Source organism: Habropoda laboriosa, unplaced genomic scaffold, assembly GCF_001263275.1.
Source record: "Habropoda laboriosa isolate 0110345459 unplaced genomic scaffold, ASM126327v1 scaffold64, whole genome shotgun sequence".
Taxonomy (NCBI): domain Eukaryota; kingdom Metazoa; phylum Arthropoda; class Insecta; order Hymenoptera; family Apidae; genus Habropoda; species Habropoda laboriosa.
Window position 1 is genome coordinate 767,941 of NW_017100183.1, and position 15,673 is coordinate 783,613.

At 45.1% G+C, this 15,673-nt stretch overlaps 1 protein-coding gene across 1 annotated transcript in view; it reads left to right on the forward strand.

Annotated features, from left to right (window-relative positions):
- Nucleotides 1–15,673, forward strand: part of LOC108579133 — a 28,293-nt gene that overhangs the window by 977 nt on the left and 11,643 nt on the right. The window contains 6 exon segments of the mRNA XM_017942584.1: nt 1–493; nt 8,921–9,114; nt 9,116–9,224; nt 9,503–9,607; nt 10,113–10,178; nt 14,099–14,302. The exon segment at nt 1–493 is cut by the window's left edge and continues 977 nt beyond it. Coding sequence (XP_017798073.1) covers nt 1–493; nt 8,921–9,114; nt 9,116–9,224; nt 9,503–9,607; nt 10,113–10,178; nt 14,099–14,302 — 1,171 coding nt within the window.

Sequence of the window (15,673 nt, forward strand, 5' to 3'; positions counted from 1 at the left end):
CGTTCTTCAGAGGCATCGTAAAGTGGACGAGAATACGGAGGAGGAACGAAGACAGGAGGCGTTTGACACGAACGAGAGGGCTAACGACACCACCGACGATTTATGGTTGCCAGGTGCGTCATCTGGTCGACGTTCTTCGAATATAGCCGGCGGAAAGCCTTCTCTAGAGGAAAAGCGCGTTTCCACGTTCTCGACGTCCTCTCCAGCGTCCTCGTCGATGTCATCTTCAACGTTCACATCGACTGCTGCCAGCGAAAATGATACGGAGACCGTGGGGGAGGAAAGCGAAGGGATCGGCGCTACGGTGTCCAGCCTGAAACCAATCGAGAAGATAAATATAACTATCCTGGGCCTGTTCGAGATGACACGTGGATCAGAACCGAGACCGGAAGGACCAAGCGAGCTGCAGGCAGCCAGGTTAGCTGTGGAACGCGTGAACGAAATGAACGTCTTGAGCAAGTTTCGACTGCGTCTTATTCACAACGATACAAAGGTAAGGATGAGATACAGATTCTTGCACGGTAGAGCATCTTGAAGTATGCTACAATGAAATAGCGTCGACGTATATGTATTTTCTGACAGTTCAACTAGCTGTGCTTTGCATATCGGCTTTTCTTTATACTTCAACCAGACGATGGGTTCGGAAATCGGGAAAAGAGAGACGACAGGCTGAAATAACTTTCTCAAACGTTTTCATTATTTGTAATCTTCTCGGCGAATTTTCGCGAACGCATGAAAAATGTGCGGATTCGTCCGAGGGGAGATATAACGCTTTCGGCTTTCCGAATATCTTTCGGAACGATCTTTTTTCTCTTTCCGAAGGAATATTATAACAATATTATCCTCGAGGGAATATTTCTCGCGAATTTGTTGAAAGGTTACGCGTTACACGGGTCAGAATTTCACTCATAAATTAGGTGAGCGTTAATTTGCAAATTACATCCGTTTAAAATTCCGGTTCAGCTTGTTCCTGTCGCGAACCGGTGGAACTGTATAATTCACGTAAAGGAAAATTTCGCGTCGTAATGAGGATACGTGATATCAAACGAAACTGCACACGCGCATCGCGGTATTTTGCTATTTTTCCAACGCATACCACGACGAACGAGTGTCAGGCTATTTTGCGTAGCATGAATAATTGATTTCCCAGTTTACGACAACCGGCGTCAACGCGTTGTCGATAATCGTGTAACGAGAATTGCCGGTGTGCCCGGTGAAAAAAAGGCGACCGCGTGTGGAGTGCAATTAGAACGCGCGATTTAACGTTTACACGTGCTATTCCAGAGGCGCGATTTAACAATACTGTTCCTTTCAACCGTGCACCTTCGTCGAGGTGAAAAAGAAACGCGGAAAAGTGTAATACGCTGGAAACCGTTCTGTATTTCAGCCACGTTCATATATGTAATTCCCCGCTAAAAAGGACCTAAGTGTATTATACAAGAGGGTTGTATTTTGGTCAGAAAGTATACCGGCGGGAAACCAGGAAAGAATTAACTCAACAAGTAGAGGGTGGTAGCCTACTCTATCGCGCGAAGTAATCTCCCGGAGGAACGGTTTGCCCTGTGGTCGCGAATATACCTGAATCGAATTCTAATCAGTTTCTACCTGTGAACTTCTCGTTCGTTTTCTCCTCGTGTAAATTGAATCACGAAAGGCGAATAGCGTGGAAGGTGTTTGAAGGTATCACAGTTGGCTGCCAAATTGTGGAAAATTATCAAAGTAAAATTCCTGATGACCAATTCGAGAGAAAAATATTTCTTTCGGAATAATCCCGAGACAAATAGAGTATCGATCATTTCACAGTTTGGAAGTTCGGGGTTAGTCCTTTTCTCCGCTGGTAGAATCTCGTTATATACGAGCCCGGAGCGTCACATGGGTTTTATGTCTTTCGCTGAATTCCGTATAGTGCGTCGTCAGACTATTCTACGTTTTCTCTGTTTGCCGTGTGCGTATGAATACGAGTGCCCCGATGAAAATAGGATTCGAAACGAGGAACGGCCGTAAGCCCTTCGTAATTCAACCAATCCCACGCTGACAAAGTTCTCGAAAGGCGCTCATCTTCTGCCGGGCTTCGTAAAAAGCCGGGACTTTTTTCGGGAAAACTATTTTCCACGTTGCCTCTCCGTTTTTCATCTACCTCCTTTTTTTATTTCTCTCTCAGTCTGCCTTTTCCGACCGTTTTTGATTTGCCGCGATGAACAAATAGTTATCAACGGAACACCCTTTGCTTTAATATCTGAATATTCCTCGTTAATTTGCTTGCGCTCCGCGAAAATTTGCATGGCTCGTAATGCGATAATAAAATGCGCCATCCTCGTCCTTTTTCCAATTTTTATCCACTCCGCTACCTAACTACGGTGTGACATTGCCGAATGGAAGCTGTTGTCTCCTGTTAAAATATGCTTTTCCTCAACAATCGAAAATGAGATTTTATTTCGACTTCGAACGTGGCGGCAAAGCAAAACAAAAGCTTATTCTTGCCACGGCCAACTTTAATACTCTACACAGGAAGGTGGTCCAGTCCCGTGCTAATTAGCCGAGAGGGTTGTCTGTTAGATACTCGTACAGAATCCGACCGGCTGTATTAATAAATAAGGTAACGGAAGTGTATCGCATAGTTCGACGTGTTTTTCTCGTTCTTTAGTATAGAATCACACTTTTCTCGATACGAAGATCAGAGCGAAACGCTGTTTCGAAAAAAAATTAGATTATCGTGAAAGATACGCTCCTATCGATGTTACCGGTTCAAACTGAAAATGCGGAAAAGGGGATCAAAGGGGAGGAGAAAGTTTGGAAAACCTCTGGCTACGCTTTCGAATTTATCGACAATTATTTCTTCTTTTTTTTTTCCTTTTTTTTCAACGTTAAACGTACCAACCAGAGGCTTTCTAAAGTCGCGAAAAAGCGAGTTAACGCAGCGTAGATGCAAATTTACATTCTCAAAGGAAAGCACTTTTCCGTTTATTCAAAATAGAAATGCGCAAATTGATTGAGTGCATTTCAATCGAGAATGTATCCGATATCATTAGTTCTGGTGTACGTTTTAAGAGATGGAGACGGCTGAAAGTGGCTATTGTGCTTCCCGTCTAAAATGCCAATAGAAATTTTCATAATCGTGCTCGTCTCGATTCTAGCAATCTTCGGCTGTTCATCTGATCTGCCATAAGCATTCATAAATTGGGAAACACTTTAGGTAGGGTTTAATCGATTGTACGTTTAATTTCCGAAGCGGGACCACAGCTATCGAGCCACAATTATCGACGTTGTACCGCAACCAATTAGAAGAACCGAGGAAAATCAATTACAGTGAAACGAGGTGGAAATAAAACAAACAATTTCTAAATCATAGGGGAGAATTCACAACAATTACAAGGAATGTGTACAATTATTATTTCGATCGCGCTGCCTGTAGTTTCACTCTTACTCTCCCCTTCTTTCTATTTTTCAATTTCCATTGATGGTCATCCGAATCGATCTGGTCGATTCGAAAAATAAAACGGAAATGTAAGCTTCCATTTCGAATGAATCTTAACATTTAGCAAAAGGAAGAATTAAACGTGGGAGACGAGCAACCTTTTTACAAAAATGCAATAAACCAACCAAGACAGATTTAAGCACCATCCAAACGAGATGCCCCATTTCATGAGATGCCTTCAAGACTGATTATTTTTCTACTTCGTCTGACGCGAAGAGTAATCTGATGGAATTCGTATTTTCGCTTCGCTTGTTCCCCACCCCGGAGTCTTCAAAAGAGCCTAAACCACGACGTACATTGCTGGTCATAAGTGTTAGGGCGCATATGTTCCTACAGAAAATATTGTAGTATTGTTATCAATATTGTGACTGTTGTAAAGGAGACCCAAAAGAAATCTGAAATAATAAGAGAAAAAATTGCAGTACTTAAAAACTTGGAGGACATATAGAACTATATGGTCCTAGTACTTATGAACGGGAGTGTATACGGCAAAATGGGGTCCGATTGAAAGAGATCAGTCGTCGGAGGGGTGATACGAGGCGAAAAAGATATCTGGAGTAACCTTCGGTGACATTGACGGTTCAACTTCATCGTTCAAGTGGCGGGCATTTGTCGAATAACAAGTCGAACACCTCTGCCACCATTTGTAGCGTCTTTATCTCTCGAATCTGTCGTTCGTTTAATCATCGCGACTGCTCATCTGTAAGCATCGATTAAATTTGCATTTTGAATAGGACATATGATATCGGCGTCTGTTAACGGCGAGACACGTTCCTGCAGCGAAACATGTCGATGAAAAGAAACGCTCGACAAAAATTGCATCGCGAAAATGATATCACCGATGGATGATGTACGACGTGAATGAAGAGGGGCGGGAAGAAACGACGTGAAAAAGAAGCGGCGCTTTGATAGAGCAATTCAAGGCACCGTTTTATATCTGCTCAATTTTCTCTCTCTCTCTCTCTCTCTCTCGACGTCAATCATTGATGACGGCTGAAGCAGGGTGAAAACGTAGGAACTGGATTGAATTAACGGCTCGCCATTTTTTGTGCTTCATTCCAAGAAACTTTTTCCACCGTTCTATCCGACTGCGGACAGGTTTGTCATTCGAGAATTCTCTTTTTCTCCGCGTAACTTATTAGCTTCTTGGCCGAGTTTTGACGATTAACAAACGACCGCAGTTACCCCGTGTGTTATCGGCATTTTTGCAAGAAGAGAATCGGGAAGGAAACGAGGTGCGGTGGATGAGAAATGGGCAGAAAAATAGGGATCAGACACATTGTTATATCTAGGGGGTCAGGCTGGAAAAAATTCACCGGTCATATGTACACGTCGTGGCCGCGTTCCATCACCTTTTGCGATCCAACCTATTGCCAACGTCCTGATGTACTCCTACCTATCGTCCTGCAGTATTCATACGATTACTATCGATTCCGCGGCCAGCCGCTATGGCGACATATGGAAGAGTTTTCCTTTTTTTTTCACGGAGTGTATCGCGATCGTAAAAGGCGTAAGTCTATTCGCGGTGAGAGGACGAAAAATCCCCGTGGAATTTTAACGACCCGGGCACGATGTGCAATTTTTCGGAAGAGAATAATAGCGTGCAACGAACGAAAACGATCCGACAATTACGCGAATACACGATGATTAACCACGTACACTATAATTGGCTCGTCGCTGGTTAGCTAACTGAACGGAATCGAACGCGTCGCGTGCCCGGATACCGATAAAAATTCGTACACGCAATCGGTAAACTGCACTGGACCGATTTCATTATGCGTAGACACGAAGTTACGAAATTACGCAGAAACATCGAACAAACAAAGGAAAACCCTTCGTCCGGAATTGTCTATACGAAATAACATCCTCGTGACAGACGGAAATATGATTCGAAATTGATTTCAACGTCAGTTTAAAAGAATGGAGCGCAAGAAGCATGATTTCCCACCGCGGAGAGTAGATCGGTAGGATTTGCGATGAAATGCTAAGGTAATCCTTCAGGAAATGAAAAATGGCGCACTTCTCATTGAAGAATCCACGAGAAATCTTGGCACACCCACGCGAGTAAAGATTTAATAAGAACGTCCCTGCACTATTTTCACGTGGACTTTCATAATTGTACAACCGCGGCTGAAATTCTCCTGTTCCACAGGAAATAATAAAGTATTCGTAGAGAAATACGCACGTGATATACATATATTCAAGCCCGGGTCGAGCAGCTTAAAAAGTGGCAGGAAATGCAGGTAGTAAAAAGTAACGCGCATAGTACTATCTGAAGTTGCAGTAACACTTGGGACAGTAAGTACACAAGGGGAAGTTGCGTCACTCTGCTGGTATAATCCCGCTCTGAGACAAAGTTGTACGTTATCGCTCAGAAACGTTAACCCTGCTACGAACTTACGTAGCTCATTCAAGATTGCGCTGTCTCAACTTGTACGATGTATTCGTGCACCGACGTAAATCCATATCGCGGCTACGTGGTAAAATCCCCGAAAATTCGATAAAGCCGTGCCGTACCACGTCGTACTGGCTGGTCGAACTGTCGTGTAACATTAAAAGCCTGCTCCTCCTTCGGAACACGGCGATTCGCAGTCCACTTTAATTTCCTCCAAATTGATATATCACCGCGGTAGCGAAGTTGCAATTGCACCGCGAGCATTAATTTTGCATTGTGCGCGGGACAAGTTCTAGATTACAGACCAAAGGTGCAGGAGAAATAAATATTTTTCTGAAAGTTTTCCGCGAACTTGGCGTGGCAAGTTGAAGTAATTTGTCTCTATTTCGCATCAATTCGATACTCGATTCACCGACTGTCGCGACGACGGTAATTCGTCGAGGATACAGAGTTTCTCATCGAGGAAGCTTAAAAATTCAGTGACTTGAAAAAAAGAGGAAATTAAACAATAGGAAATGGTGGAAAGTTTGAAGTTTCGCGCAGTCAGACGGCTGTTTTGAACCACGGTGCAGAGTTCGCCTCAAGTAGTTACGTCCGATTATGGTTTCACGTGGAATTCTCCCGAGTACGTATGTACTTAAGAGACTTTCCTCGGAATCATTTAAGACCCGTATATATTAACGTTCGATATCGAACAGGACTAGTATTCAGATTATGTAGAGCACTCGATACTATCCGATTAAAGTTGCAAAGCCTTTGAATGCGTTAATTTCTTCGCAGCTGCGCTTCAACGGCGAGATACAGTTGACAAGGTGTATGCATTTCACCCTTTTCATCGTTCGACACCGATATTGTTGGCGTTTCTTCCTTTCACCAGGCAATTCCATCTATTTTGCATCGACGCCACGCCGGTAAAGAACAGATGACACTTGCTATCCTTTAAATAAGTCTCTCTGCATCACGGAAGATTTCTCGAGCTTACGCTTTCATTTGACCGACTTACAACTTTGTCGTGGAATTCTCCGCCTGTCATTTTTTTACCTCGGTTTTTCCCCCCGGTGAGATATCGTTGTTCCATGAAATGTTTCCCCATGAAATTTGATTTCCTTTCTCGGGATCGCGGTAAAACAGATCGTTTGTTTCGCATGAAAAGTATAATATCCGGACGAAGGACAATTCACGCACCACCCTTCGCGAATACCTCGCAGGATAGCACAGTCTCGGAATTACGTCGTAAATGAAAGTAGCGACCGCATCGAGTTCCCTTCTTTCGTCGTTCACGTTCCGATGGAGTTTCTAACGAGAGGTGATCAAGATCCGGTGTAATTTTGCCTGATATCGGTATGCTGTGTTCGGTCAACGTATGGATTTCACGTGCAACGACTGACTGAAAGAGAAACAGACGACGATCGTGTTGAAACATAAAAATGTCGTTCGACGCGGTACTATTGCTGGTTCTCGTAATCCAACTTTTCCCTCCGACTCTTTTACAGATTTTTCGCGAAACTTTTCGAAATTCCTCGATCGTACGCGACAGAACGATTCCACGAATCCTCAACACTCCAGTCACGTCGTCCGCGTTGGGAGCAATAAGAAAATTAAAGGCGAACGTTCGAGATTCCGATCGCATCGATCGCGATAATCAATACCGGTCGATTTCAGGTTAAAAATGTGAACCATTTAATTCACTCCTATTAAACGCATCGTTCTACTCGGTCGGCCTTTCATTGCGAAACTTTCGCGTATATGTATGTATGTAATATATCGAGTCACAGCGTAAGGCACGCGAACTTGTGACCTGCGCCGCGATGTTTGAACTCCTTTGCGAATTCCTCGAGGAAAGTTGGATCTCGAAGTGTGACGACGTGGAATTTGTAATGTTAATCTCTCCACCCATGGCTCCTTTCAAGCATCCTTTGCGACGGTATTTGGAAGAAGTATAGCGCAGCTCGATGGTATCTTTCGTGTTCCTACGTATTGTTCGCGTGTAAAGGCGAAGATTTTAGGGGTTGCGGTTGAAATTCGCGGACTATGAGCTCGAGTATAATCGAGTTAAACGCCACGAAACGTTCTACTCGTGCAAACACAGATCGCGGCCAATATTCTGAGTACATATGATCAAATTCGCCGTGCGAGTAATCCACCCTCCTTCGCCCCTTTTCCACTCTAGCGTCGTTTCTTGCGTCGAAACGGCGCGACGTCCTTCGATAAAAAAAGAACTTGTATCTGAAATTCAAATGTGGACTATGTAGCGAATAGGATTAAGGCAGAGACGCGAAACAGGAGATGTTTCTCGGGCGAAGATTCGTTCCGCTGAAAAAGCATGCCGGGCACGATTCAATTTTCTCGCCAAAAGTCATTAACGAAGTTGTTATTTCCTCCGGAGAAAGCAGCACGTATCGAAATGTCTCGAAATCGGATGAAAGTGCAACAAGGAGAATCGAATACTGGATCCCGAAACCCGAGCGAGATCCTGCATTTTCTTTCGTCCCTGTATCGCGTCGGATTCCGCGCTATGTAAGACGGACCCTTGAGCTGTACGCGAGCTTTCGAGTTCGCTCTAGTCACCACTCGTGTTGAATAATTGCTCGTTAAGGCTCGTCTACTCTCACCTTACCTTTCCTACCAGCACACCTGTGTACGTATATGCATGCATACGTGAATGAAATCGAAGTGTACGTGATCCTTTCCTTCTTTTTCTTGCCTCTCGTTACACGCTACCTTACACCTAATTGCTTATTTTCTATACGAGGCAGGTCGCACTGTGCACAGTCGAAAAACAGAAGAATACCAATTTCTACGAAAATCGTACGAAATTATGAATTTTGGGCAGGTTTTCGTGAAACGTTCCTTCTCTAACGATTTCACGAAGACTGTAGGTACTGCCGCGATATTTCATCCTTGACGCCTTCCATAAATCGAGATTTCGTGTTTGTCGGCTATACGTATGTAATGTTGGAGAATAAAGGCAGGCAAATTTGTCAAGCTTTCGATGGATTTATCGAGGGATTGATAAACGTGATAAGAATCGTTTCGATACTCGATTTCAGTGCGATCCAGGAGTGGCGGTTGACAGATTCTTCCACGCTCTCTACTCGGCAAAGGAAAACGACCGAGTACCGCTGTTACTGGGTACTGCTTGCTCCGAAGTGACGGAAACCCTGGCGAAAATCGTGCCCTACTGGAACGTGATTCAAGTCTCCTTTGGATCCACCGCACCAGCCCTTTCAGACTCCACCGAGTTAAAATGTGGCGCCGGATTCGAGTCACAACTCCGCCAGGATAGCGCTCATCAAGCATTTTGGATGGGACACCGTTACCGCTCTCTCGCAAACTGGTGACATGTACTCTCTGGTAAGCGCACGATTCGAAGTGACGGTAGACGGTAAAGTTTGATCAAAGGCACACGGTTCTCCGCTACTCCTTCAGAATGTATTTAGTTTCATAGGGTGTACCACCGGCAAATTTCAATGCGACGAATCACGCGTGTCAGGTGTAAACGTGAAATTTTTAACGATAAATTACAGTCGCAACGATAAAGATAGACATCCGTTGGAATAAATCGTGCGTTGTTCAGATGACGTGCAACGTTCGCATCCGTTCCCCCTTTTCCACCGGTTTCCCGTTTTCAGGCTGTGAACGATCTAGTCACGGAACTGGAGCAAGCGAATATCACGTGCACCGCCACCATCACGTTCGCGGAGAACGATTACAAGGAACAGCTGCGAACTTTAAAAGTAAGCTACAGTAAGCTCTGTCTTAAGCTTCATTGAATTTTTTTCCGACAGACTCGCTGGAGATTTGTGGCGGCGCCGATACATGGTTAGATTTTGTTGCACGCTTTTATCTTCTTTGCGTTGAGAATCTTTCTCGCCGGTATCATCCATCCCTTCGAATACGAAACACGTAGAAACGTGGGTTTTACGCGGTTCGCGGAATTCCAACGATTAACGATTCCTCTGTTGTTACTTTAGAAATGCACGTCCAAGTGTACGGATCCTTGTTGGGGGGAAAAAAGCTCTTCGAAGAGAATGTTTAATTATCGTGCATTATAGAGCTCGTCACGACGCGTCAATCAAAGGGAATTTAATTAATCACGATACTCCCCGTGCACATTGAATTACAGTTTGTAGCTAATTGCTTGTCCGGTTTGACGCGATCATGTTGCGCCGAAGACGCGAGGTTTACGAAAGCGAAAGAGGAGGATTAGCTTCATTCAGACGCAATTTTCTTCGTTTGCAGGAGTTGGACACGAGAATCATCATCGGGAGTTTTTCACCACGGCTGGCGCCGCGCGTATTCTGCGAGGTGAGCCTTCGACAGAAGTTTTGGTTAAACTAGTAGACGATTTTTGCTTGTAACGACGGAACAACGACGGCTGAAAATCAAACGTTTCCCCTCTACTTTGGCGATAAAAAATTTGAAACTCGCATCAAAACCACCGAACGAAGGACATTTTTATCGTCGCGCGTTGCTTACGCGAAGCTCGGCGAATCCGTTATACGTGATAGCTTTATGTAAATTCGACCTGGAATCCATTAAAAATTTTAATCTTTTAATGGACGCCACCGAAAAGGAAAAAGGTTAGGAGACCGCCCTCGCCGCGTGTATTTTGTCATTCGAAACTTTGACAATCGGGATCAGTTAAGGGATGAAAGTGTCACGTACGCGACGCTATTTCACTCGAGATCATTTTATCGCGTGCTCGCAAATTCCTCGCAGGAGAGGATAAAGCGCAAGGTGGGAGATATTTCGTTGTTGCCGTTGCGTCAAGGTTTTCCCCATTCCCTTCCATCTTTATTTTTCCCTTGCCTCGGTAACGCGGTACGTATGCACATCAACTATTCCCTTAAAACTACGCGAAAATAAAACGATCCACGGCTGATATCGCACGTTTACGAGCGTTTGCTTCGGTATCGAGGACAGTCCAATTACGAATTTTTACAGACCCTTTGCCGTTAGCTTGCGTATCATTAAAGTTACACAGGAGAAATTATTCGGGAATTCCACGGCAGACACGTTTCACGAATTGGATTTCTCCCTGGTAATCGATAAATTGAAATTTGTCCATCGCGAAGGACTTTGCGCCTGAATTTTCAGGCGAAAATCGATGAAATGCAAACGCATGGTCATGGCCTGTGTCCCCGCTAAGCGAATAATGAACATTGTGTCGAAGTAGGACGTAATTTCTCTCTTGTCCTCGTGCATGTACATACACACTCTCTTTACCGCTATTATCCTCTCGTTGGCTTTACGCTTCAAGACCAGTCCCCTCGAGGAGCCACTCGAACAGCCTGTTCATCGGTACAGTATTTAAGTGATATGTAAATTCGATTGTCATACCGTACCAATTGATATCGACAATCTCGACCGATTGTCGGAACGAGCTAATACTCTGTCGCTGTGGATCGCAGCTGTTAACGAAAGGAACTGGTGGAAAATAATTTCGTCGAGGCGATTCGTCGAAATATCCGGAATCTGGATGCTAGTTGTCCGCGTAAACTTGACTTTCGGCCGCGAATTAGCCGCTACAGGAAAAATATAGCGCACCCGTGGTGATATCTCGATGGCTTCGGGCGTTGAAATACTATCAACATCAGGCTCTCGCGTTTCTAATTTTCGCCTGTATCGCCTACACGGTACACAAGCCCTTCCATGCAACGATTTCTGCAAATACGCCAGGATGAAATTGCGCCGATGTAGTTCACCGTGTTCGCGCGATTACCACCGATCGGCCAGGATTCCAAACGATCCCAAATTCGCCCTTCGTTCGCCGCCTTTTTTAAATCGCGTCTCTCGAATTCCACGGTTCGGTTGCTGATTGCCAGCGAGGAATCGCTATCTTGAAGTTTTCCGCCACTCTCTATGCATATATGAACGGTGAACCTGCATGTCCTGGTTTACTCGAGCGTTCGGTAGACGGTCGAGGCTAAAAATCTAAATATTCTACTTTCGCTCGCTTTTCATTTTTTCCCCTCTTCTCGTTTTTTCTTTTCCCGTGGCGTAAAGTTTACGACGCAAACTCCCCGGATATATCGTTAGGAGTTTATTGGGGGAAAAAGTGTTGGAAATTTACGGAGCAAACCGCGATTCACTTTACGGTCAGGATTTTTCATCGGTGCGCGCCGATTGACATCTTGACCGAGCTGTGTTATTGCCGGTCGGAGAATAACTATCGCCGCGAGGCAATAACGCGCACATAGACGCTCGTTAGATCAACGATATTCGTATCTTAGCCATTCGAACGATCGCACGCGGCTCGTTACTTTCCCCGATGTTTAATAATGGCGGGTCAAGATCGGCCGTTTATTGCGCCGATGTTCACCGGGCTAAAGGTTTTTCCCCTCCCTTTGTTCGCGCGTACCGCTAAACGAAACAAGGAACGCGGAAACGATGCTGCTATGAATCAACCGAAAATACAGATAACACCTACACGGAAGCTCGTTGCCTCGTGTCTGGATCGTTTATGGATTCCGCATCCTTTGTTGCGCGACGCGTCTCCGGTGAAATTTATCGCTAAACCGTTCCCTCGTTCTCTAATTGTAAGTAAAGTCCTTTGGAAACGATCCTAGTTTTCCGCGATCGAAATTGTAAATAATCCGTGGAACCCTGTACACGCGTCTCTCTATATCTCTTTATTACCACTTTTTACCGTGCACCGCGCTATTGCGAACGGGACAAACGTTAGATCCTGAATTACGCGAACGCGGGGGCGGCTGCTCGAAACGCTAGATGAAACGGTACTCTTGCTCGCCCTTTTTTCGCTACTGGAAACAATATTACACGCCGTATTCCAGGCACATTTCTCATTTTCGCCGCGTGCCTTCGCGCGACAGCAGTCGCGAATTCACTAGGACAGACTGCATCTCCGTGAGACCGGTACGCGCCATTCAAACGTGACCCACTTTTTTTTTACTTCACATTCGCGCGAAATACCGGAAGACAATGAAGCGTAACTACGACTGACGATTTCCCGATAACCGGCCGACGAACCCTCTTCTCCCAGGAATTGAAAGCTTTCGAGAGGCGAGACGAGAAAGATGGCGAACGTTCGATAGATCTTCCCGATTTTCCAGCCCGCGATTCCTTCGAGAGTCGATGGCTCGATGGAGGGGACCGGCGAAAGTGCGGGGGGAGGGAAATTGATTACGGAGAACTGCGTTGAAAGTTTTTGCTAGTTGCGCGTAAAAAGTGTGCCGCGTCAAAAGGACGATACATCATTCGCGATAAAATACGGCTTCTTGTCACGCTGACTGACAAATGACGTCGTTCAAGCAACCTCTAATGCTAATCGAAATATATGTATACGATTATTACCACCACTGTCGTATTGTCCTTAATATGCGGAATAATAAAGAGGAAGAAAGAGAGGGGAATGAAAGGGTGCAATTAGTAAGAAAGAATAGAGGAGAAAGAAGAGAAGCATTATACTGTCACAAGACTGCTATTAAACCAACCTCGTTACAGTCCTGGCAAGCAGTCCATTTAAAGATTAGAATCTTTTCAGTTCAAGCATGAACGAGGTAGGAAAAATTCTGAAATGGAAATGATAGTGTAATTTTGCTAAGCGTAGAAACGTCGGAGGTACATAGCGTGAAAGATTGTGCACCGGCGAAAGTAAATCGGTACGCGAGGATAAGCAGATGAAAATGTGGCGGAAGACATCTCGAAGGATTCGTCGGCGCAACCCTTTTCTCCGGGTTGCTTCTCGTGACCCGGAGCATCCAAACCTTCCGTCGTAAATATTCCCGGTATGCCAACACGATTGTTCGTCCTTCAGTACGCGAATCGCATTCTCGCTAAATATTATTTACAGTAGCTACGCCTACGCCTGCGACCCCATTAACTTTTTTTTTTCTCTTTTCTCTCCGCGGCAAGTACACTTGACGATCGATCCTCGAAGTCGGACGTATCGCGACGGGTGGAGAATGTGTGCGATGCGACGTTAATTTCGCGATGTATGTACCAACACGACAAGCGTGCGAAAGAATTTTTCATAGAAGTGGAACTCCTTTCACCGGAGATAAAAGACTTATCCGAGTAACCCATATATTATGTATATTCGAAGAAACATAAAAGCGCAAAGCTGTCTGGAGAGTGCCAGTTCTAAAGCGCCCCTTATCTACGTCCCGCGTGCAGACGAGGATCTGCACGGTAAATTACTCGAGTCTTACTCCTCCATTAATCGCTCCTTCTACGGAATCCTTCTGCTTTCTGTCCCCAATTAGGCGTGGAAGTTGGGCATGCACGGCGGAGACTACGCGTGGATTTTACCAGGTGACACGATCGACCTATCGGGAATGGCGAGTAATTGGTGGCACTCGGGACCCGAGGAATGCACGCCGTCGCAGCTCTCGCAAACTCTGGATGGCTTGATTATCGTCAAGAGTCACGGCTCCGCCTTAGGGAACGAAATTAGTTCATCGGGCCTAGTGAGTATTTTTCCGATCTCAGCCTCCCGCCGCCTCTCCAATCGAGTTTTTCTGCAGAATTTCCCTCGCGCGGTTAAGAAACCTTGGACGTACCATGGTGCCGTTCGATATTCTCTTTCCCATGGTAATTAGCCAAAGCGCCACGGTATCTTCCAGTAATAAGATCTTCTGCAGGTTTGTTCGATCGAACGGCGAACGGTACACGTGAAACTAAATAGCCTGCCGGGAATTAGAAGCGTTAACGAAGAAACGTCGAGTGTTGGCGCGTACATCGCGTGGTCATTACTGCTGGCATAGACAGGCACGCAGACCTCTTTTCACGTCCATTAGGGGGGCGTCTGTGAAACGGTATAGCAGAATGAGTGTGATAATGGGTGGGAGCTTCCTTGTATCGTACTTTCTATGTTCGAGCAATCGAGCTAATGACGAACTCACGTGTGGCTAATTACATTTCGCGAGGGAAGAACCGGCTCTCTCTGAATGCGACTCGAGCGAGACCGTTCACCAAAATTGCTGCACTTTTGCCATCCGGCGAAACGGACTCTACGAGACCCTTTGGTTGTTCGCGAAGCTTACAAAACGGTTCGTCGTGTTTTCTGTCACCTTTCTTCAAAACGGCATCATGAATAATTCCGCGCATATTCCCGTACGCTGAATATTTACGCGCACATGCGGAAAAATAGAAATTCGTGGTCCCGCGGGTATCCGCAAGAGATATCGGAAAGCGAAAACGAAAACGCGCGTTGCAACGTGTGTCGGGTCGGACTGATTTGCATATTCTGAGAAACGGCGACACACGGGAAAAAGCTGAATTTTCTATCGTGTTGAGAGACAACCTTTACGTCCCTTTGTTGGACTGAAACTCATGTAAATGGTCTCCGTGACCCACCTTTTCACCATCCAAGTCGCATTCTGATAGATTTCACCAAAAATATGATAAACGCGAGAAATATCCTAGAGTATTTCCTTGAAAACGATCAACCTTCGCGCTCTTTTCTCTCGGGAATATTCTGCGACATTAGATGGAAGATAAAACAGCGTTGCAATTTGTATCGTTTAATTTGTTAATCCCACGAAACGTGCATTTTTCCACAATCGGATAAAATGAAATCGATTTTTCCGATGGGTCAGAGTGTTCTCGTTATATTGGAAAACCCGGTCTATCCATTTTCTCTGGGTTATACGGTCCGAAAGTGTTAGCTCGTGAGGCAATTTTCTTTCCGCGACGCACAACGACGCTTCGAAGGCGAACGAGATTTATCTTCCCTCCTGAAAATAAGCTAACAGAAGCTAAAAGAAGAATTCTTTGTTCGCCGTACTGGAATATTGAGACTTTGCGGCTTTCTTTTTATTAATCTTCGCCTTGAAACC